The 23679-nt window shown below is 40.6% G+C and overlaps 1 protein-coding gene across 1 annotated transcript in view; it reads left to right on the top strand.

The window, feature by feature from the left end:
* The window catches only part of RTF1 (RTF1 homolog, Paf1/RNA polymerase II complex component), a 38190-nt gene extending 14848 nt beyond the window's left edge, over positions 1 to 23342 (top strand). Inside the window, exons 6-18 of the mRNA XM_039323894.1 lie at positions 4605 to 4716; positions 9371 to 9506; positions 9905 to 10082; positions 12365 to 12447; positions 12815 to 12902; positions 13001 to 13108; positions 14971 to 15048; positions 16376 to 16497; positions 16788 to 16845; positions 18206 to 18283; positions 18949 to 19044; positions 19780 to 19891; positions 20674 to 23342. Coding sequence (XP_039179828.1) covers positions 4605 to 4716; positions 9371 to 9506; positions 9905 to 10082; positions 12365 to 12447; positions 12815 to 12902; positions 13001 to 13108; positions 14971 to 15048; positions 16376 to 16497; positions 16788 to 16845; positions 18206 to 18283; positions 18949 to 19044; positions 19780 to 19891; positions 20674 to 20780 — 1356 coding nt within the window. The 3' untranslated portion in view covers positions 20781 to 23342. The remainder of the gene's footprint in view (positions 1 to 4604; positions 4717 to 9370; positions 9507 to 9904; positions 10083 to 12364; positions 12448 to 12814; positions 12903 to 13000; positions 13109 to 14970; positions 15049 to 16375; positions 16498 to 16787; positions 16846 to 18205; positions 18284 to 18948; positions 19045 to 19779; positions 19892 to 20673) is intronic.
* The last annotated feature ends 337 nt before the right edge of the window (positions 23343 to 23679 follow it).

The following is a 23679-nucleotide window of genomic DNA, read 5'->3' as shown; positions in this document are numbered from 1 at the left end:
ACTTACAACGTATTTGTAAGATTGCTTAAATTATCATTTATCTAACTAGATCTAGCTACACTGGATAAATAATTAGTCCTTAATGCTGTAACCAAGTATTTTAATATCATAAAATATTCTGAGCTGATGCTTTTATATAATGTCTTTTATTTGTATAGCAGTCTTTCATAAAACTAATTGTGATAATATATCTGTGTTTTGCCTGTTGCAGCAAAAGCAAATGTTTCATAATGAATTATATCCAGTGCTACATGAGTGAAATCGGGCGTAAAGTCCTTTCTCCTCTCTGTTTTATGTTCCCCTGTAATGCCAGAAATTTATCTACAACAATATGTCATGGTTCTGACAGATGAAACTCTTCAAAAGAACTTCGAGGCATTGTTTATCTTAAAGAATCTTTTATTCGAGAAACAAAGTATTGGCACTACATAGTCGAAACCAAAAACTAAATTCCCCTCCCCTGGATACAAAGTAACAAATCACAATTCCCTCCTCCAATAAACAGTCATAAATCACATTCCCCAATTAGCTTGAAGTGCGGGCTTTCTCCCCAGCTCTCCAGCCCCCCCCCCAAACTCTATCAGCTCTGGGCCCAATGACCTTGGGTTCCCATGGCTGAGTTATTATTGTTATGACTAGCTGAACTCTCATCCACATTCCCCCTCCCAGCATCAACTAACTCTAAAAGCAATAGAAAAAAATGGCTGTAATGAGGAACAGCAGCAGCCCTGCCTGGACCTATCCAAGCAGCAGGATTGGCAAGCTGGCTGCAGACAGTGGCATCTCAGCATCAGGAGCACTGAATGGTGTGGAATGGCATGGCAGGCTAGTGGTGTTGCTGGCGGGGCTGTGGATTAGATGTTTTTGCTGAAGCTGTCTGGTGGTATTTGGGCCGTCCCTGAATATGCAGCGGGCCACAGCCTGTTTTCCATCCTCTATTTTGTGGTGTACTCTGGGAAAAGTTTGGCAAGTTGGCTTGTTTTCTATATTATAGTGGCTATGGCTGCAGCCCTGAGTGTAGGAGTCCTGCTTGAGAGGAGGACTGGGATACCCAGGTGAATGCTGGTGGGTAGGTGATGGTGCTGCAGAAGAATGGATGTGCATCCTGTGGCTGCCACCTGGTCCAGCAGCCATCTTACTGGCTGCTTTTTCCTTTTTTTTATAGGACTCAGGACTTGAATGGGCTGTTTTGTTTAGGTTGTGGTACATTGCGCCCTAAAACGAATACCTGTACTGGCAAAGATATTGTGGGTTTGGGACTGTTTTGTTGGAGTGGGACCAACAAAATGAAATATGCCAACTTTTGCAAAATCTACATAACCAATATTTTCTAGATGATCAAAGCATGATATTAGAAAATCACGCATGGGTAAGAATTCCATTTAAAGTGCACTAGATCAGGGCTTTTCAAACTTTTCACCCATTGTACCACTTTTAGGATATGGCAATATCCAAGTACCACCAGTTGCCTAGCAAGGTGTCAAAAACTTGATGACCCCCCCCAAAAAAGGAAAAAAGTGATAAAGTACAGGTAGTCCTCGACTTACAACTGTTCGCTTAGTGACTGAAGTTACAGTGGCACTGAAAAAAGTGCCCCCCAAGGCACAACCGAGCAAGACACCTCCTGCCCTCCTGGTGGCACTTTCAGTCCACTCCCCTGCTATCACTTTTCTAGGATGGTCGCATACCACCTGCCAGGTGCCAGTGTACCACAAGTGGTACCCGTACCACTGGTTGAAAAGCCCTGCACTAGATTGTAATATAACCAAATATGAAAAGTTCATGTCAGATTTAGCATCACACCTAACATTTCAGAAACTACCTCTTATCGAGTTTTGGTGTAGTATTAAATAAAAATATTCACAATTATCTAAAAAGGCTGTCAAAATACCACTCCCTTTTCCAAATAAACATTTGTGCAAAGCCAGATTTTCTTCATATACATCAACTAAAACATATCATAATATACAGAAGCAAATATGAGAATTCAATTATTTTCTTTTAAGCCAGATTATGGAAAATATTTTCAAAAATTTAAAATAGTATCTCTCTTCTCATTTTTATTTAAAAAATCATGAAAAATATGTTAATATCTAATAGACTTAATGGTTATTTTTACATGATTCAATAATTACATATTCTATGAATGTATCATTTTTTTTTAATGTGGTAAACATATAAACATAGAAGTCATACAAACCAAAGCTGTTTTGAGATTCTCCATAAGTTTTAAAAATAGAAAAGGGTCCTGAGAGAAAACAGTTTAAGGAATGCTCCTCTAGAGCAGGGCTTTTCAACCAGTGGTACGGGTGCCTTCTGTGATACATTGACACCTGGCAGGTGGTACGCGACCATCCTAGAAAAGTGGTAGCAGGGGAGGGGAATGGTAGCACCGCACAAGCCTGAGCAAGAGATGGCTGGAGCTTTAGGGCTGTCAGGGCTCAGCGGAAGCGCCAGAATCAGTGCCACTTTCCAGCTGATTGGCGTTTCTTCGGGGCTGTCAGGGCTCAGTGGAAGTGCCAGGATCAGTGCCAGGCTCCAGCTGGAGCTCGGTGCTGATCCTGGTGCTTCTGCTGAACCTTGAAGAAGCACCAATCAGCTGGAAAGCAGCACTGATCCTGGCCCTTCTCCTGAGCCCAGAAGAAGCGCCGATCAGCTGGAATGTTGCAGCATATCCAGGGTCTTGTGATTTACATTCAGATGCTTGGCAACTGATTCATATTTATGACGGTCACAATGTCCCAGGGTTATGTGAAGTGACCAAAACCTGCTGCAACCACCCAGCAGACGGGGAATAAAAAACCAAACACCACCCCACTCCCACTGCCAATTCTCAACTGAAATGCTCACAACAATGAAAACCTTGGAGGAGGAAGAGTGCCGCCGGGTGGTCAGGCGGGTGTCTTGCTTGGCTGTTGCTTGGGAAGCACTTTTTTCAGTGCCGTTGTAACTTTGAACAGTCACTAAGCGAACTGTTGTAAATCGAGGACTACCCGTACTTTATCACTTTTTTCCTTTTTTGGGGGGGGGTCAAGTTTTTGACACCTTTCTAGGTGACTAATGGTACTCGGATGTTGCCGTATCTTAAAAGTGGTACAATGGGTGAAAAGGTTGAAAAGCCCTGCTCTAGAGCATCAGGAGAATCTGCTCAATATCAATACCATTTCTGGGGCAGCGGTGAAAGGAATTTGTTTGGTTTTATTTTATGAGGAATAAATATCCTTTAAGACCATCCCAAAGAATAAACTAATATTATATATTTATAAATATTGAAGTTTCACCTTACATTGAGATAGGTATTGGAATTTATTATACCTTTCTTGTTTATACAGAGGTTCAGTTGAAAAAAAATCAACAAAGAGACATTTATTTAACAATGTAATATTATGAAGAGTGTGGACCAGTGCTGTGGCCTAAAGGTGAAGACACTCGCCTCACACTCTGGAAGTTGGGAGTTCAATCCTAGGCAGGGGCAGATGTTTCTCTGTCAGGACGCAAAGAGAAAATATCTGCTGTGAACTCCGTGTAGGCGTCAGGAAGGGCATCCAGCCAATAAACGCTCAGCTCCATTCAGTTGCCATGACTCCACCCCGATACAAAGGATTACAGAGTTATTAAAAGAAGAAAAGTGTTATGAAGAGGGTGGATAAAATCTAAGTTGTTTAAGGAGTTATATCAACAAAATATATCTGTGCTTAATTTCAGAATGTCTGATTAGTTTCTCACAAAGGATTAATTTTTCCCCTGCTTGAGATAATGCCAATGTTACTTGTCTTAATTTTTTTCTTTTGTTAAAAAAATGTTATCCAATTATTAACTGCCTCTTTTATTTTTAATATGCCCGTCCCCTTTTCTAAGTTATCTTAGTTTTATGGCTATATTTGACTAGAACAGTTGCTGAAAACCTTTTGATTATTTATATTCTTTTTAAAGAATTTATACATCAAAATGATTGAATTGACCACTGTTTATTATTCATCTGAATGTGTATTATGCAATCATTTTAAAAACATATCTTATTTATTTGATTATTTACTGAATTTGTATTACACTAACTCATGCAAACCAATGGAGGATTTTAATGAAGATATACAACTTTTTTGTATAGCAGATTAGGTTTATGTTTTTAGCTATATAGTGCAGTTTATAGCAATATATTGCTGTTCAGTTTGTAGATAATACTATAAACCACTAAGGATTTTTTTAGAGAAACTTTATTTTATTTTTTAAGAAAAATGTAGATGTCACCTTTTATTCCTGGAGGAAAAGCAGGATATTTATCAGATTAATAAAATAAAAATAAACTTTGTACCAACAGTAAAAATATATATTATTTCCTGTCCTTCTAATAAGCTGCATTTTAAACTTCAATAAAATTGTTAATACTGTACAGAGAAATAAATAAAATCAAAAGATCAATTAAACAGCATAAGAATTATGAGCTTGATTGAATTGACAAAAATATGGAAAAATAAAAAAAGGTTTTTGCTCAGAAATACCAGAACTAAAGAGTAGACTTAAGGCAACATACCACTGCAAAGGCTCATCTCTTGATAAAATCTAATCAAATATTTTTTAAGATAGTTGGAATTATGTTTCTATAGGTGATGTCACATAATAAAGAGAGACGGTCAAAACGAGATGAAAAGTTGGATAAGAAATCCCAAGCCATGGAAGAGCTAAAAGCAGAAAGGGAGAAAAGGAAGAACAGAACAGGTAAGTTCAAACATGTATTGTTTAGTTCAGGGGTCTTCAAACTTGGCCCTTTTATGACTTGTGGACTTCAACTCCCAGAATTCCTCAGCAGATCGCCAGTTGAAGTCCACAAGTTATAAAAGGGCCAAGTTTGAAGACCCCTGGTTTAGTTGAAGAAAAAAGATAGGATGAACATAAACCATACACTGTAGATTCCACTGAAGTCCCTACTATTTCTATATTATTTATAAGATGGAAAGACATCCTTGATTGTTCTGGAATATTCCTTGTTTTGAAGGAAAGCACAACTTAATCTGGTCCATCATCCTCTTTCTTGTGGTGGCTCACCAGATACTTTTGAGATGTTCATTAGCAATTCCTTCTCTAGTGGTAGTATTCAGAGGCATTGTAGTGTCTTGGACATAGTGCAATGACTGTAATGACTGCCCATTATTGATAGTTTGATCTCCCATTAATTTGTCAAATTCCTTCCCAGATTTTCAAATCAGTAGCTATCATTTCTCTGGTGCTTTTTTAACATTCATAAATATATTTTAGATTTCATCAATAATATTTACAATTGAATTAAATTATCTTTCAGTGAATGTAATTATTTCACAGTGAAGCTAATTTTCCTTGTAAATTTTTTAATAGCCAAGAGCTATTTTGGATGTGTCTTGTTATTTCTGAACTCTGTTTTGGAAAGTTCCAAAACTATTGCATAGAAATATATTTGGTCAAGTAGAATAAGGGGAAAATGTTTCCCCAATCCAGATCCTGAATGTCACCCTCCAAGTAACAAATGCCATTTCTGTCCCATGCCTAGGCCTGAACTTAAGAGTAGAAAAACTCCATATAATCTTCTTCCTTTAGGGCCCGGGTCGGCAACCCGCGGCTCCGGAGCCGCATGCGGCTCTTTGAGCCACCTCCTGCGGCTCCGGAGCCTTCTCCGCCATTTTCATAGAGAGAGAGACAGACAGAGACAGAGAGGCACTTGTGCTTCCCTTCTCTCTATCTCTCTCTCTCTCACACACATGCAGATTTGCCCCTTGCTCCCGATTGGCCCTGCAGCCGGATGCCCTGCCCCCTGGTGGCCAGGAAGGGCCTTTCCGGGGCTGGCCCAGTCCGAGGTGCATGTGGCCAGAGAGCCGCGCGGGGAAGCCCCAGGATCGATGCTGGGAGCGGCCCAGCAGAGCCTCCGTTGAAAGGGCCAGCCCTCCCGCAAGCTGCGGCCCTAGTGGGCCAAGCAGGAGCAGACCCGGAGATGGAGGGTGAGTGGGGAGGAGGGAGGGGGCTTACCTGCACCAGGCGGAGGGGCAGCCGAGCCGGCCTCGTGTCTCCCCGGGCTGGGCAGCAGGCCTGGCGGGGCCAGCGGCCGGCAGGGGCATTGGTTCCTGCCCTTCCCCGGGCCAGACGGTAGGCCCAGCGGGGGCAGCAGCCGGCGGGGGCATCGGTTCCTGCCCCTCCCCGGGCCGCTGAGCCAGCCTCGCGTCTTCCCGGGCTGGGCGGCAGTGGCGGCCGGCAGAGGCATTGGTTTTTGGCCGTCCCCGGGCCGCTGAGCTGACCTCGCATCTTCCCGAGCTGGGCGGCAGGGGCATTGGTTTGTAGCTGTCCCCGGGCCGCTGAGCCGGCCTCGTGTCTCCCCGGGCGGCAGACGGCGGGGATATTGGTTTCTGGCCGTCCCCGGGGCGCTGAGCCTGCCTCGCATCTCCCCGGGCTGGGCGGCAGTGGCGGCCGGCAGGGGCATTGGTTTTTGGCCGTCCCCGGGGCGCTGAGCCAGCCTCGCATCTTCCCGGGCCGTGCGGCAGGCGGCGGGGGCATTGGTTTGTAGCCGTCCCCGGGCCGCTGAGCCGGCCTCGTTTCTCCCCGGGCGGCAGATGGAGGGGATATTGGTTTCTGGCCGTCCCCGGGGCGCTGAGCCTGCCTCGCGCCTCCCCGGGCTGGGCGGCAGTGGCAGCCGGCAGGGGCATTGGTTTTTGGCCGTCCCCAGGGCGCTGAGCCAGCCTCGCATCTTCCCCGGCCGTGCGGCAGGCGGCGGGGGCATTGGTTTGTAGCCATCCCCAGGCCGCTGAGCAAGCCTCGCATCTTCCCGGGCTGGGCGGCAGTGGCGGCCGGCAGGGGCATTGGGTTTTGGCCGTCCCCGGGCCACTGAGCCAGCCTTGCATCTTCCCGGGCCGTGCGGCAGGCGGCGGGGGCATTGGTTTGTAGCCGTCCCCGGGCCGCTGAGCCAGCCTTGTTTTTTCCCGGGCCAGGCAGCAAGTGGCGGGGACATTTGTTTGTAGCCGTCCCCGGGGCGCTGAGCCTGCCTCGCGTCTCCCCGGGCTGGGCGGCAGTGGCGGCCAGCAGGGGCATTGGATTTTGGCCGTCCCCGGGGCGCTGAGCCTGCCTCGCGTCTCCCCGGGCTGGGCGGCAGTGGCGCCTGACAGGAGCATTGGGTTTTGGCCGTCCCCGGGCCGCTGAGCCAGCCTTGTGTTTCCCCAGGCCAGGCAGCAAGCCCGGCGGGCAGTGGGGGCATCGGTTCCTGCTCGTCCCCGGGCCGCTGAGCCGGTCAAATCAACGGACGTGGAGGTACTGCAGCTGGCTTTTTGATTCGCCGCAGACCTCCATTGACTTCCATGGGGATTCTTGGCAATGAATGGGGCTGATTGAAATCGCTTCAAGAAGCAAGCTGCAGAGACACAGAGAGCAGAGACACAGAGAGCTGCAAATGATCTCCACAGGAGATGCAGCAAGGGCAGGAGACGAGAAAGAGTCCACTATGTCTGTGCACAAGCCCCGAAAGCTTTCTTCCTCTCCCTGCCTTTCTTGCTGGCCCTCTGATGTAAGCATCTGCTGGGTTTCCTCAACCTCCCCCCACCGTTTTATTTTAATCCCACCATCGCCTCCCTCTTTCGCAAAGTTGACATTCCGAGGACTCGTAGCTGGCTTCGCTCCTGGAGTCACTTGGCAAAGTTTGAAGGAGAGGCTGCCTGCTCCCACCTCCCACGGAGCAGAACTGCTGCTTCCTCACCTCCCAGCGAAAGAACCCCAGAGAGCTGGAAGGCGTCCTTTCTTCCACTTTCCGCTTCCCATCCTCCCTTTTCCAAGCACCCCTCCCAGAGCAAACCAGAAGCCTCAACTCCAGCCTCCTGCAGCAGGCTGAGATAGGCGAGCCCGAGCGACTGTCTTCTGCTGCCTCAGAACATTCACTGCAGCAGCTCTTTCTCCCCGTCGGCTTCCTCCTCCGCTCCCTGGGAACCTTCATGCCAAAAGGCAGCAAGAAGAAAGTCCCAGAGAGGGAGAGCGCGCGGTGAGGGGAGAGCAGTCTTTTCCAAAGGGAAGAGAAGCCAGGACTGCAGAGCCGTTCATACCAGAGCTGGATGGGGGGCAGGGCAGGCGCACGTTTCGCCTTAAGCTCCTCTCTTCAATCAAGCCCTGTGTTCTGTGCGCATGCGCGCGCGTGTGCGCGCGCACATTTTGCGGCTCCCAGGATTTTTTTTTTTTGTGAGGGAAATGGATCCAAGTGGCTCTTTCACTGTTGCAGGTTGCTGACCCCTGCTTTAGGGCATTCTGCAACAAAAACTCAACCATCATTTTAGGAACATGGCAGTAATTGCCCACCATACCTGGATCCAAGGAAAGCCTCTTTACAAAGCCTCCCACTGGTATTTAGCATGGCTTCCTTTCCTGGAAAGATTATGATAATTCCCCAAAGTGCAGCTAAGCACAGCTTTCACAGCCAACCCAAAGGAGCCACAAAAAAAAAGACATGGATCCAAGTCATAAATGATAGAGCAGATATTAGAGATTCCATATCCACTTCATTAAAAGATGAATCTTAGACCACATTGTAAAGCATCTAGATTCAAATTTAAGCAACTCTTGCAAAAATGTGCAAACAGTCACAGCAGCTTAATTTTCCCCCAATTTTAAATTATACCAATTGTGCCATTTTATAACAATCCACTGATATAACAATGGTGACAAATTGATTCTTCATCTTTGTTGTCTCCATGTAGGCTCGAACATGAGTTCTAACACCTACTCAATCAAGTTTACTTACTGTGCTCATATGTGGATGCTCCAAGCATTGCTTGTGTGGCTTCATCTCTCAGAGTTCTCAGAAAGCTAAGGATTGGCAGACTGAGAAAGATTACTAGGGGGTAATTTTCAGACTCCATAGCTTATTTTGGTACTCAGTGAAATTGTCAGCTTAGTGAAAAATCACAAGTACTCATCAGGATCTAAAAGGGCCTGGGGCAAACCATTTTAATTGGACCTCTCAGTTTTTAGATATTCTGGGTGGTGACAGTTCTCATCTGAACTAGGGAGCAATCTCTGAGCAGACGACTCAGAGTAATATTTTCCATCTTAATATTATATTTACTTTCCTTGAAACAACCAAGAGATCTAACACATGCCTACTTTATGCAACAAGCTCAAGAAATGATCCTGGAGAACAGCAGGACAGGTGGTATATGAACAGGATCCTCCATTTATATCTGTAGTCCAACTTCATGTAGAAGCACTCACCTCCTCTCATCAAATTTACTGTCGGTGCTGGATGTACATGTGGCAGAATTCACAAACGTGCTCAATTAAAGACCTGAGAATACGAGCAGATTGCATTGGAGCAGACTTATGCCAGATACAGCTTTATACATCAAAATGTGTTTTTCCCCCCCCCCCATTGTAGCTGAGTTACTTGCAAAGAAACAACCATTAAAAACAAGTGAAGTATACTCAGATGATGAAGAAGAGGAAGAAGATGATAAATCTAGTGAGAAAACTGATCATTCATCCAGATCTTCATCTTCTGATGAAGAAGAAGAGTAAGTATTCAATATCTACTTTGATATGTAGCAGATACAACTGAACGTTTAATATTCCTTTAGATCTTAAAATTTACATTACTACTTTAATGGTTTCTGTCTTCATAGTTCGGTTAATTGTTGTTTAAAGAAAAGTGATTTGTAAATATAATAGATAATAGAATGTATGGCTCCCTTATCTAGTTAAGTAACTTAATAAAACTGATGGTACTAACAGCATTCTAGAGATTGCTCATCGAGCCCCTAATTTTAAAAAATCAAAATATATTTAATTAAAATGCCTGCACGTTTATGAATTTAGTCATTTTTATTTTCTAGTATATGAATATGGTAATTTCAGACTGTTTAAAGATGTGAATTATTTCCTTACAGTTGCTTTTGCTTTCCCATCAAACCAGGAAAGAAGAAATTCCTCCTAAATCACAACCAGTGTCTCTACCTGAAGAACTGAATCGGGTTCGATTATCCCGACACAAACTGGAGCGATGGTGTCACATGCCTTTCTTTGCCAAAACGGTCGCTGGTTGCTTTGTGCGCATTGGAATAGGAAACCACAACAGCAAACCAGTTTACAGAGTAAGCATACCCTTGTGTATTTTCCCATGTTAGTAATAAAAAAAAGCAAGTTTTGTTCATGGAGCTTTTTCAAAATATGATGAAGTGAAAGCTGGTAATTATTGGTACAGCCTCCCCTTGTATAACAGCTACCTCATTTAGTGATAAATGTTTGCAAATACGGTAATAATATATTTTGTTAAAAAAATATCATTTTCTAACCAGTGTATGCACCCATGTCCAAACTTCTTTGCCTGACAACAACACATGTCAGAGTGAGAGTAACACTGGCATTACTGCATGAGAGGACTTTATCTAAACAGGACAGCTTCAACCAATAATCTTTGCAGTGTCTGTCAGTTTCTCTCATCATTTGTTCATTTTGTGACCATTTCATTTCATTAGGGAACAATTTGAGAGGTCTAAACAAGGAGAGGAATACAAAGAATTGGTTGTGAATCATCCTTTATTATGTCCTACTAATATATTTGGGAGGGAGGGAGGGACAGACAGACAGACAGATAGATTTTGTTGTTGAATAATTAAAATATTTTTGAGTATTTAAGGCTTAAGACTCAGACCTAGAAGCGAGAGGAAAACTCGTGATTAGTAGAATATATACGTGAAATAGAGTAAGAATGTATCTTTTGAAATAATATGTGTATTTTATGTATGAAAATTACCTTGTAATGGAATGAGAATAAGAAAATGGATTGTGATAATAGAGGCTTTAGAGATTTGGACTGATTTAACAATCAACTGAGTATGTGAAGTTAGCAAGATGATATTTTGTGTAACAATATGTTTGTTTTAGATATGATACTTATTCGGGTGAGATTTAAATCTTACCTAATGGACCGAAATGATTTTTTTTTTGTCTTGTTTTATTATAGAAATAGATTGACTGATAGATTATATATACAAAATAGAGTAGAATAATATTTTTTATCTTAACTAGGATAACTATTTTGTAGTGGAAGAAGAAATAAGAGAGATTTGTGATAAGAGAAAAATTGGTACTAATCAATGACTTATTAGACTAAGAAATAGAATATATCTGGAAATATTAGAATGTTATTGTTGGAATATTATGTGTATTTTAGAAGGGGTACCCGAACAGCTAATAATATATTCAAGATTAAGTTGGATTATGGTAATTCTAAATCAGTAAAGTTTAAAAACAGGATTTGGATCTATATAGATGTAATGTAGAAATGGATTAACCTAAATATGTTATACTATTTGAGAGAAACAGAGGGGGGACATTTAATGAATTAATTTGAGTTATATATATATGACTTTGTCTTTGGATGATTGATTACCCCATCACCATGGTGTTTCTCAAGCACTTTGATGTAAAAGTTAAAAAAAACAATAAAACTTGTTTATAAAAAAAATAAAAAAACCAAAATAAAATATTTTTGAGCAGTCAAATTCAGTTTAATAATTCAGGATAGGTCCAGACTAAATTCTCAAAAATGGAAGGTAAGGAAAGAAACCTTTACGGTTTCTTCCCCTAGAAATAATTTATATCACGGGTGTCAAACTTGCCGCATCACACAATGTGTCGCGATGTATCGCGACTTTCACATTGACGGAGCTAGGGTCGTTGCGGCCTCCACATGATGCAAGCAGCCCACAGGCCAGTTTGACATCCCTGATTTATATCAAATCTGTTCCAGAGAGAACACAAGTTCTTCAAATTAGCTTTTTAAAAGAAGTAAGGAATTAAAACACGAATGGGAGAATTAACCAAAAAAGACCATCAGCATAGTCATTCTGCCAGATATTGGTCTTCAACTGATGGAAGGAGTCATTCCATTTGCAAACCATGTTTAACTATTTAACATGGAATGTTGTATTGTTTTAATTGAAGAGTATATATATTTGTTGAGCTTTACTTAATATTTTTTTAATCCTAAAATTCTTTCTGTCCCACTCATGAAGAAATTGTAAGTTCTTATTAGATAAACTAAATGAAGCTCTTATGTAACCCTGTGTCTGATAAATTAAGAGTATAATTGCAAATTAACTAATATACTTTAATCAGGAGTGTCAAACTGCCGGCCCACAGGCCGAATGCATCATAGCAAAACCATTCCTACCCCACTGCCAGCAATGGCAAAAAAGGTGCGATACGTCGCGTCATGTGACGTTGCGAGTTTGACACCCCTGCTTTACATTTTACTTCAGATCCTTCTATTCTCACTTCTCACTAGATTTGCTTTGATTTTTCTACTTTGCTGAGAAAATGTATATATAATAAAGTCCCATCTTTTTTGTTTTGTTGTCATTTGTTTCAGGTGGCAGAAATAACTGGTGTTGTAGAGACAGCAAAAGTATATCAGCTTGGAGCTACCAGAACAAATAAAGGGTTGCAGTTAAGGTGAGATATTTGAAAGTCTTATCATCTTGGGGGGGGGGGGGGTTGGTATCCTTGTATAAAAAATGTGTAATTATCCTGAATTAAGGGGAAATGAATACATTTCATCTTAGGATAAGTTTCTAGGGTAATGTGAATTTCCAGCAAATACTGGAGTGAAGAGTGTCTGTCCTATTGGGACTAATAGTTTACTTTCACCAATAATAGTTCATTTGGAACATATTTTCTTGTAGAAAAAGTAGAAATAAACTGACTTAATACAGATAAAAGGTAATCAATCTAAGAGTGCATTGATCACTTTCATCACTGTTCCCTCCTCCAAAATTTGGATGATAAATAAAAGCTACAGTTAATCTTTTTCTTTTCACAGGCATGGTAATGACCAGCGTGTGTTCCGCTTAGAGTTTGTCTCCAATCAGGAATTCACAGAGAGCGAGTTCATGAAGTGGAAGGAAGCCGTAAGTTTCTACTTTTTCGATTACTTTATCAATAACTTAGGGCTGCGTAGTGAATAAAATTTAATATATATATATATATTTACTTTTGTTGCAATTAGATGTTTTCTGCTGGGATGCAGTTACCCACCCTTGATGAAATAAACAAGAAAGAAGTGTCCATCAAAGAAGCTCTCAACTATAAATTCAATGACCAGGACATTGAGGAGGTAAATGAAGAAAATGTACTTTTGAGCTGGAACCATTCATTTGGTCCATAATGGAAAGGTAGGTGAGGTTATAAAAGAGATGTTCTCGGGTGCCATGTTTTGGTTCTATAAAAATAACATGATTTTAAAAGCCATATTTATAACATATATCTATGTTATAAAAGATATAGTCAATACTTTTGATTAGACCAGTGATGGCGAACCTTTTAGAGACCAAGTGCCCAAAAACTGGCACCGCCCCCACTCCACCCCCTGCCCCGCCCCCACTCCACCCCCCATCTCCCGTCCCACCTGCCCACAGGGCCACTCACCGCCTCCAGGGCCTGCTGCAGATCACCCAGCAGCGCTATGGTGGTCATGCCCTGTGCCCGCGCCCTGCAGTATCAACTGTGCATGATGGGGTGTGAGAGCAGAGTCTTGTCTACGCTGCCTGGCTGCCATGTCCTTGGCTGCGCTGCTCCAAGTGGGCCACGCTCAGGGGTGACTCTCTTTCAGGGGGGCTGCTGGAGAGGAGGGGGTTGCGGGGGGAGGTGAGGCTGGGGCAACGGCACATGTGCCCACAGAGAGGGCTCTGAGTGCCGCCTCTGGCACCCGTGCCATAGGTTCGCCACCGCTGCACTGTTTTTCCCCCGGATATTATTTTTCCTTTCAGATTTGAGCATCACAATAAAAAAAGATTCTGTATTTAGAGAGCCTTTTTGATGTATTCATTAAGACAGCGGCCCCCAACCTTTTGGGTATCGGACCAGTTCTGTGGACAGAGGTTCGGACCAGTTCCACGGACCGGAGGAGGCATGGTTTTGTGTGCTGCCTGCATCCTTATGGATGGGGGTTTACTTGTTTGTACAGACTGGTTTCTTGCATGTCATGGACCGGTGCTGGTCCACGGACCAGGGTTTGGGGACCTCTGGATTAAGACATCAGGTTAGAAAATGGGAGATCATGAATTCTATTCCCATCTTAGACACAAAGCCACCAGGATGACCTTGGGCCAGTCACACACACTCAGCCTAACAAAGGAGGCAATAGCAAACCACTTGAAAAAAACAAGAAAACTTTGTCCAGGCAGTCACAAGGGTCAAGGCACTCAAAGGCGCTCTCCCTCTCTCTCTCTCTCCCTCCCTCCCTCCCTCCCTCCCTCCCTCCCCTCCCTCCCTCCCTCCCTCCCTCTCTCTCTCTCTCTCTCTCTCTCTCTCTCTCTCTCTCTCTCACACACACACACACACACACACACAATATAGATGAGATTTGAAGTAGTAGGAGATATTTGTGTGATCACTTCTGCATAAGTTAATTTCCAATTTTAATAAAACTTTATTAAGGATGTTCCTCAGTCAGGATTATCAACTCTTGTCAGATCCCAAATTGCTTAAAATGATCTTGTTTGGATATTTAGTTTGTTTCGTCTCATTTATGATTTTTTTTAAAGAAAGATCTGCATGAAAATTTGTAAAATGTTCATGTAGATTTCCCAAAGTATACATTTTTATTTTTTTGTAACTATGAGATTCTTCACACAAAGGTGTATATGTTAGCATATATATTATGCTAATTGATATAACCAATTTTTTCTATTATTCCTAAACTGAGCTTACTCTTAATAGTTTTTGTCTATCAGTAGACTTTTAGCTACTATGTAATATAATGGATTATGTTCTAAAATCTTTTTATTATTATTGTACTATATAAATATAAATAAGGTATACAGAGTTAAGAGGACCATGCAGTTAGCAATATAATGTGTCTTGTAAAGGGTTTAATAAAATAAAAATTGCCACAAGGGTTGTCTGCAGAGATTGTTGGCCAACCATCAAGAAATTTGTGTTAAATATAATATTGAGTTTCTCATTTTCCATTTTTAGATAGTAAAGGAGAAGGAAAGATTCCGAAAAGCACCACCAAACTATGCCATGAAGAAAACTCAGCTACTAAAAGAAAAAGTAAATAGTATTGCTTAAAGTACTAGATTTTCAATAAATTCTTGGGCTTCTTGAGAGAAAATTGCCTTGTATCTAAAACAGTACTGTGCATGGAATAGCTGTTTTCAGCTGGTTCATACATAAACCAAAATGCATGTTTTGGATGTTTTGCTTCGGGTTCAGAATGAAACTGGATTGTTTTGTTCCAGTGTCAAACCAAACAGAATTGTTCCAAGCAGATATACCATGCTGGGAGCTGTTGTCATGATTGCTATAAGAAACAGGTCCATGGTCCATGCAAAAGGGTTAAGTCCTAGAACTCTGGAGAATAAATGCCCTCTTCTTTCTGGAAGTCATTGGGGGGGGGCATGTTAATTAACTTTTCTCTACACACCCCATGAAATCACTCTTAATATCGCTCCAGGCTTTATTGCAACTGAAACCTTGGGGCAACAGAAAGGGGGCGTGTTTTGTTTCTGCCAAACTATGAGTCATCAGAAACTGTTCAAAACAAAATATTTTTATTATGTGTATACCGCTAGTAACTTCTATGCTTTCGCCTTCAAAATCTTGTACATTAACATTTTCCTTAACATTTACTACTTTATGAGGTTCATTTTTGCAGAAAATGAAGAAAGAAAACAGTTCCCTTCATTTTTCTATATAAATAGTCCTCATCTCACGACTGTTTCTTTAACAACGGTTTAAAGATAGAACAGCCTTAGAAAAATGGCTTACGACCCATCAACAAAGTTACAATTATCACACCGCCATGTGATCCCAATTCGGGCAACTGGCGTTGTTGTGTTGTGTTGTATATGTTGCTCACATACAGTATATGATAATTGTGGAACATGGTTGTGACTTTCCGAGCCAGGTTCTGCCAAGCAAAATCAATTGGGAAAGCCAGTTGATTAACAACTGTGTGATTCACTTAACAACCCTCATGATTCACTTAATGACTGCAGTAAAAATGATCATGAAATTGGGTTCAGTCACACAATGACTTCCTTAACAACCTTATTGCTTAGGGACCAGAATTCTGGTCCCAATTGTGTCGTAGGTTGAGGACTATGTGTAAATCTTCATCATGTTACATCTTACATTGTGAGGGAATAGCTAAAATTATTACCTATAACATGCAAAAATGTTTCAGTTAGATTCCTATGGATCTGATTTAGGTTGATTCGTAGACATAACATATTCAAAGAATATGTTGATTGAAACATATCTTAAATCAAGGTCTACTTGACATAATAAAACATGATTATAACTTGTAATCAGTTCTCACCAGTACAGCTGGTAAAATGGAGAGAGTGCAATATTAATAAATAATTCTTTGTTAAAGGCCATGGCAGAAGACCTGGGAGATCAGGACAGAGCAAAACAGATTCAAGACCAGCTTAATGAGTTAGAAGAAAGAGCAGAAGCCTTAGATCGCCAGAGAACAAAAAACATTTCGGCCATCAGGTTGGTATCTAACAGAACCTGGAGAGAAAATTAAATCAATACGCCATTTCTATGCTCCCCTTCTTAACTTGGGGTAAGGATGATGGTGATATTATTTCAGAGTAATCATGCTAATGGTTTTTAATAAGGCAGCAACTTTTTACATGTTTAGAAACGATGCTTTCTTTCCATTATTGAAAACAGGAATACATCTTCAGATATGACTTCTAGAAGAAGATTCTTTATGACCGCAGATTGAGAAAGTTTAATCATTAAAATGCAGGGATAAATATTTATCTTTCTTTTCTCAGTTATATCAACCAGAGAAATAGAGAATGGAATATTGTGGAATCTGAAAAAGCTTTAGTGGTAAGTAATGTTCATGGAGCAAAGAAAAAACAAAACACATTTTTATTGAAAAAGTGGCTTTCTGAATTTAACAAATATATATGGGGAAACTACTGCTTTTTTCATTTGTATATGATTTTCTGGACAGCCATACCAAAATATTTTTTGAGTTTTAAGCCATAAACTGATTAAAAAGTACTCATGTTTGGTGACAGAAAGTGACAACACTATTTGTATTGAAAAAAAGTGGCGGTCTGCAAAAAAAAAAAAAATACCTGGTCCAATTATAAAATTAGGATTAAAAAGTAAAATATGCTTTTGTGGATAATGAACCCAGCATGCTGTTTGGGGAACTTTGGGAGTTGAAGTCTATACAATTTAAAGTTGATGAGGTTGAGAAACTGTTTTAGAAGAGAAAATAACCCTGAAATTAGAGGTTGCTAATTCTGAGTATTACACTTAGTAAATGATGGGGGATAGTAGTGGTTAGATCTAAAATGATCTTGCACAGAAAGCTGTTTAAATCTCAACTAGACGATTTAATTAGTAGTGGTAATGCTGTAAATAAATATTGGGATGGGCAAAAAAGTGAGTTTTTACAAAATTTGGGCAAGCATTTAAAAAAGTGCCTTCATATATGCAGGAGTAGGAGGCAAAACTACTTTTTATATAGGCACAAAAATCTGTTTGCAAACTAATTGTGTGAAGCATAAGAAATGTACTCAGTCCCATCTGTTACAGCACTGCATGTTCCACAAAATTTGCAGAACAAAAGTAGGGCTACTTTCTCAGAATTCATTGAATCTATGTTGAATTCATTTCAACCATTTAAGATATGCTAATTAACATGTAGAATGGCTAGAGCCTATTCTTTGAGTTGAGAAGAAAGAAATACAAGATATTAGTGTTAACTTTCTAATACAAAGGTCCTCAACCTTTTGGGCACCAGGAACTGGTTACGTGGAGAGAGGTTTTTCTGTGGACTGGACAGGGTGTGGTTTTGTGTGCTGCCTGCATCCTGCAGATGGGGCTTTGCTTGTTTGTGCGGCCGAGTTGCTGGCATGCTGCGGCCCAGTACCGGTTCATGGACCGAGGGTTGGGACCCCCGTTCTAATACCTTGCAGACATGATTTTTTTTTGTCACCAAGAACCATAGTTCACCTTTGATAAATGGTCCAAATGCTTCTTTGGTGGTTCTTTTTCCTACATTGACTTATTAGAGGCATCTAGGAAGTTAAGAATCCAACATAAGCAAGAACTTAATTGGAATGAAGCAGGCTGCCTGATTCTAATGCTAGTGCTGCTCTCTATATGTTATTGAAGCAATGCTGAGAAAGGGAAGCTTAACATAAACATGTGTCTTTGTACTATGTTTTTGAAGGCTGAAAGCCACAGTATGAAAAACCAGCAAATGGATCCTTTTACAAGACGGCAATGTAAACCTACAATAGTCTCAAATGTAAGTAAAGAGCAAAGTTGAATATAGTGAAGAATATGATTAGGTATTTATATCTGAGATGCTAGTTATCAGTCGCTATTCAGATATCCCACACATAACACTAAGCATAAGCTAATATGAATTAAGATTAATATAATGTTTTGGTCTATTATCAGATGCAAAAAAGCGTAGATTTTTCAGCAGAATTAATTCCATGTAATAGCAATAGCACTTAGACTTATATAGGGTATAGGGATCGAACTTCTGGAAGTGGGAATTCAGATTTAGCTTGCAATACTGCATTCTAACAACAGTGCCACTACGGCACAGTATATAGAATTATTTGTATATTGCTTACACGTCATATTCTAGGTGGCTTAAAATTATAAAAGCAGAAAAACACAATATAAATACCAATGTCCTTTAGTCCCATTCACTACTGTCACTGAGGCAGAGCACCGTTTTTACCATCTTTCTAAGTGACAGTAAAGTGGTAGAGATTATAATAATATGCAAATTCCTGTTTTTAGAGTAGGTCAACCTTTTGAAAATTATTGAAAATTAATTGTATTTGAAAAGACAGTACATTATGTTTTAATTATACATAGCTATTGAATGCACCAAATGAAGATAACATTTTAAAGGGGAATGGTAATCCAACCAATAATAAATCTTCTTTTCCACAGTCCAGGGATCCTGCTGTACAGGCTGCTATACTTGCTCAGCTAAATGCAAAATATGGATCTGGTGTGTTGCCTGATGCTCCAAAGGACATGACCAAGGCAAGTCCTCCAAGTATTCATTATATCCTGCCTGTAGTTTTAAAGAAATAATCTTAATTAATCTTAATTAATTCTAATCATATAAGGCAGAAGTGGTGAACTATGGCCCTTGTATGACTTACGGTCCAGCTCCCAGAATTCCTGAGCCAGCATGGGCCATAGTTCCCCACCCCGGATATAAGGTAATAGCAGTTTCGATCTTAGATCAAGAATGGGCAAATGTGAACTGATGAACATAAATTTGTCCACCAGTACTTTTCCCGGAGACTGCCAGGGTTACTGGCCCATCTGCTTTAATTGCTTTTAAATTCTTTCTATTTAAAATACCAAATGAAAAGCTGGCATACTACAAAGTATGCCCAGCCATTAGGACCACCTTAATTTGTACGCTTATGTTTTCTTAGAACATAACGATGATAAATGAGCCAGTGCTTTGATTGGAAGGCTAAACGGGACAGCTGGAACAGGTTCATCAGTTTGCCTGTTGGTCTTCTGCTGTTTTGTGAGAGAATACTGATGTGCTTGCAGCATTCCATATCTGTCTCTGACTTAAAAAGATTCCCCAGCCCTGCAAGAAAATGGCATTTTCTCTGTAGGAATAGAACAAGATTTCTTTGGGAGCACGAGAAGATGATTCCGTTCCAGAAATATTTAGATACATCACCTGTTCTTTATTATAAATTCTACCTGATTTAAGTTCTGTGTCATAAAATTAAAAACTTATTTCTCTTTCAGAGCCAGGGAAAAGACAAAGATATGAATTCAAAATCAGCCAGTGATCTCTCAGAGGATCTTTTCAAAGTGCATGATTTTGATGTGAAAATTGACCTTCAGGTTCCTAGCTCAGGTAGGTACTACTGCTTCTGAAGGGATGAAAAGTAAACGGGGAGAAAAAGAGGAATTGACGCTCTCGCAAAATTGCAGTATTTGAGCAAAAACCTAATGCTGTGGGTAGCAACCACCATCTGCTAATGCGATTAGTAGTTGTTTGTAATTTATTTGCTTGCTTGCTTATTTATTTATTTATCAAACTTACATGCTGCTTATTTCGCACTAATTAATAATTGTAATGAAGAAGGACACAGGAAGGGGAACTCTGGGAATTATACTCCAACATATCTAGGGGCATTATGGTAGGAAAAACTGCTTTCTAAAGCACTTGAAAAGAGAATTACAGGTAATCCTTCAGTTATGACCACAGTTAAGCCGAAAATTTATGTTGTTAAGTGAAAGATTTGTTAATTTGCCCCCATTTTACTACCTTTCTTGCCACTGTGTTTAAGTTAGTAACACAGTTGTTAAGTGAATCTGGCTGTCCCATTAACTTTGCTGGTCAGAAGGTCACAAAAAGGGATGACATGACCTCAGGACACTGCAGCCATCGTAAATATGAGTCGGTTGCCAAGTGTCTGAATTTTGGTCACGTGACCATGGGGTTGCTGCAATGGTTGTAAGTGTGAAAAATGGCCATAACTCACTTTTTTCAGGGACATGGTAACTTGGGTCACTATAGAACTGTTATAGGCCAAGGACTACTTGTATGTTGGCTTGGCTGCCTGTAACTCAGCAGCTATCTGCTTTCTTCAGTCAGCTGAGTTATTTGTCTGTGTGCACCTTGTCTTCCCACAGAGTCCAAAACACTGGCCATCACCTCCAAGGCTCCCCCAGCAAAAGATGGTGCCCCTCGGCGATCACTGAACCTAGAGGACTACAAGAAAAGGCGGGGGCTGATTTGAGCATTCCCTCTCTCTGCTGCTTCTGATCCTGCATGCTACAAGGTCTCCTCTCGCCCTTTATTTTCTTCCCTTCTACTTCAGTTGACCCTTTTGGGTTGGAGCAGCAGCTACAGAGCTAGGAAGAGACTCTTTACAATTGCCAGCCATCTGTAATATAAATCATTGACTTTTTGCTGTATAGACTTCCCTTATTGCTCTTTCCTCCTACGATACACAAATATGGATCCGTGCTATTTTTAGGGAGAGGAAGGATTTTTTTTTTTTCCTTTTGGAAGTACAGCTGTTTGGAATTGGCTGTATGTATTCAGTGTTAACTTGGAATCTGGATTTCTGCAGGAATCTGTTGGTGGCTGAGCAGTGTTAGCACTTTGCTTTTCCACCATCCCAGGCAAGGAGAATTTACCCGCGAGTGGCACAAGACCTCTTGTGAAGGTCGCCTGCACTTTTCCCTCTTCTTCTTTCCCCTTGCTCCTAGCTTTGGAGAGGGGCATATTTACAAACAGATTTCGCGTGAAAGTGTACATTTTTGTGGGGCTGGGCTGAGCTGTGTGAACTTTTTTCCAGATGTTTTTTTTATCATTTTTAACCTGCAGTAAATTTGTATTTGTCACAGTTCTTTAAAGATGTCTGGAATTTCTACCAGCTACATTTGAGCATCTGACACAGCAGGGGCAATTTAGTAAATGTGATTTTTTTAAAAAAAACAAACAAACAAACAAAAAAGGCCTGGGTAACAATAACTGTGCAAGTTCACACTTTTCTGTTTCTTTTTGTAAAAAATCCCTCTCATCTGTCCCTCCCATATCAGGTTTCATAGTACAGTAATATATGTGCTCTTGAATGACCTGTTATAGGAAGGTAGAGCACGATGTCTTCTCTGACTGCTACTTGGATCTTCTCTTCATTTCCCCCCCCCCCAACAGAAATATGTGTGGTCATCCCGTTTGTTGCTCAGCCTCATCTTTTCTAGGCTAGGCTGGATATCTTTTCATTTGCATATTTTTTGGGGAGAAATGCTGAATGGGAAGGATATGGTAGAAATGGGAGATTATTTTAAACTGCAGTTATTTGACCTATATAACATTGGTAGGTACAACCCGTGAGGTTGAGAACCTTAACAAAGGTTTGTTCATGCAAAGTGCTTGAATAAGAAACACGACTGCTTGATAATCACTCAGGGGTAAAGATCAATGTGTAAATAAAAGACATTTTATCAAAAAAATTCAGAATGAACTACCGTGGGTTATACTGAATTTAGTACATGAATGATGAGAGGTTTCACTAGTGGATACTTTCCTGGCTCAAGAATCAGAAGGAGACCTTACATGAAGCATTTTTAAGCCCAGAATATCTATGGTTACATCTAAGTGGAGATTTGAATCTCGTGGCCGTGATCTGTGAGTATCCTTCTTGATGCTTTAATTTGATTTTTCTTTAATTGCTTATTTAATGCAAGAGGCACACATATCTGTGTAAAACCTATGAAATGAAAGGGGAGGGGAAACTCCTCCGTAGATTGTTTTGTCACATTGTGTGAAGTGTGTGGCTTTATTTACTAGATTGTCCACAGCTTTACAGACTGTTGTGTAAATATGTAATCATTCTGATTTGCTTTGTTTTTCTTTTTTTCAAGCTATGTTTCTCAAGCTTTTGTGGGCTGTTATTTTTTTAAATGGATTTTTGGAATATGCCAGTGTATAACTGGGAGTCATCATGATATACTGTGTAAATAAGCAATATTATCACTTGATTATTTTCCCCCTGCCAATATCATCCGTAGTAGCCAATCCCCAGTACTAATATTTCTGATGTAGAAAAATAGATTTGCAATACTTTTACAGGTTTTTTGATTGCCCACCAATTTCTATAAAGCTGTGACACGAGAGAGAGAAAAGAGCAAGCAAAGATTTAGCTTCTTATGTTTCTACCTAATTATATCATGGCAGTCCATGACAGACTTTTGCACCCAGAGGTAGACTTTATGACATTGGCCTCATAATCAAAGTGCAGAAGATTTTTTCTCTTTAAGTTGTAAATAAAGCATTGGTTTCCTCCCCTCCAATTGGGTTAGAGCAATATTTCTCAACCTCAGCAATGGTAAGATGTAGGGACCAAATTCCAGAATTGAATGCTGGCTGAGGAATTCTAGGAATTGAAATCCAAACATCTTAATGTCACTGAGGTTGTAAATACTGAATTAGATGAAGCACTCAAATAAGTGGGGAATTTAAAGACACGAATGAGGGAGCTGTCCCAGTGTATCCCCTATGTACTAAACTCAGAGATGAGTTTCTGTTTTTCACAGAGGTAATAGTTGAGTCCTTGTACACTATCTTTTTCAGTGAGAATAATACATCGAGGGAGTATTTTTTCTCAGATAGCTATGAAACTAATTGTGTATGAAGGTGTAATGTTTTCTCCTCTTAAGTGCATGTGACAGTGAGTGATGACACCACAGTCTCATTTGGAGGGATGGGTTTATTTGCTTTAATTCACTGTTGTCTCGGCAGCATTCGTTACAATGTATAGACTTCTATAAATAAACTGGTTGGTTTTAATAAAGATGCTCATGTTCAATCCTTTGAATACACAAAAACACAATTCATATGTTTGTACAACTCTCAAAGGTTAAATCTAACTGTGCCCAGTGTTTCAAAGTTATTCTTCAGTTAACTTATCAGACATTATTGTTTCTAATGCTTTATGACTGTGGCAATTCTGGGTAGATCAAAATTAGCTGGAAGATATGTTAGGAACCTCTTTACATTTTGAAATAACAGCAGTCACTTAAAATCAGGAGAACAAACATGTAATTTTTCTGAGTTTGAAAGATGGTCTTCAGCTTTGAGGACATATTAGGTGGTAGTCCTCTAAAATGGGTCCCCAACCCCCAGTCCAT

The sequence above is a fragment of the Crotalus tigris genome, unplaced genomic scaffold (genome assembly GCF_016545835.1).
Source record: "Crotalus tigris isolate CLP2741 ecotype Arizona unplaced genomic scaffold, ASM1654583v1 scf7180000024286.1529876, whole genome shotgun sequence".
NCBI lineage: Eukaryota > Metazoa > Chordata > Lepidosauria > Squamata > Viperidae > Crotalus > Crotalus tigris.
The sequence above is the reverse complement of the archived record's forward strand: the minus strand, read 5'-3'. Positions and strand labels throughout refer to the sequence as shown.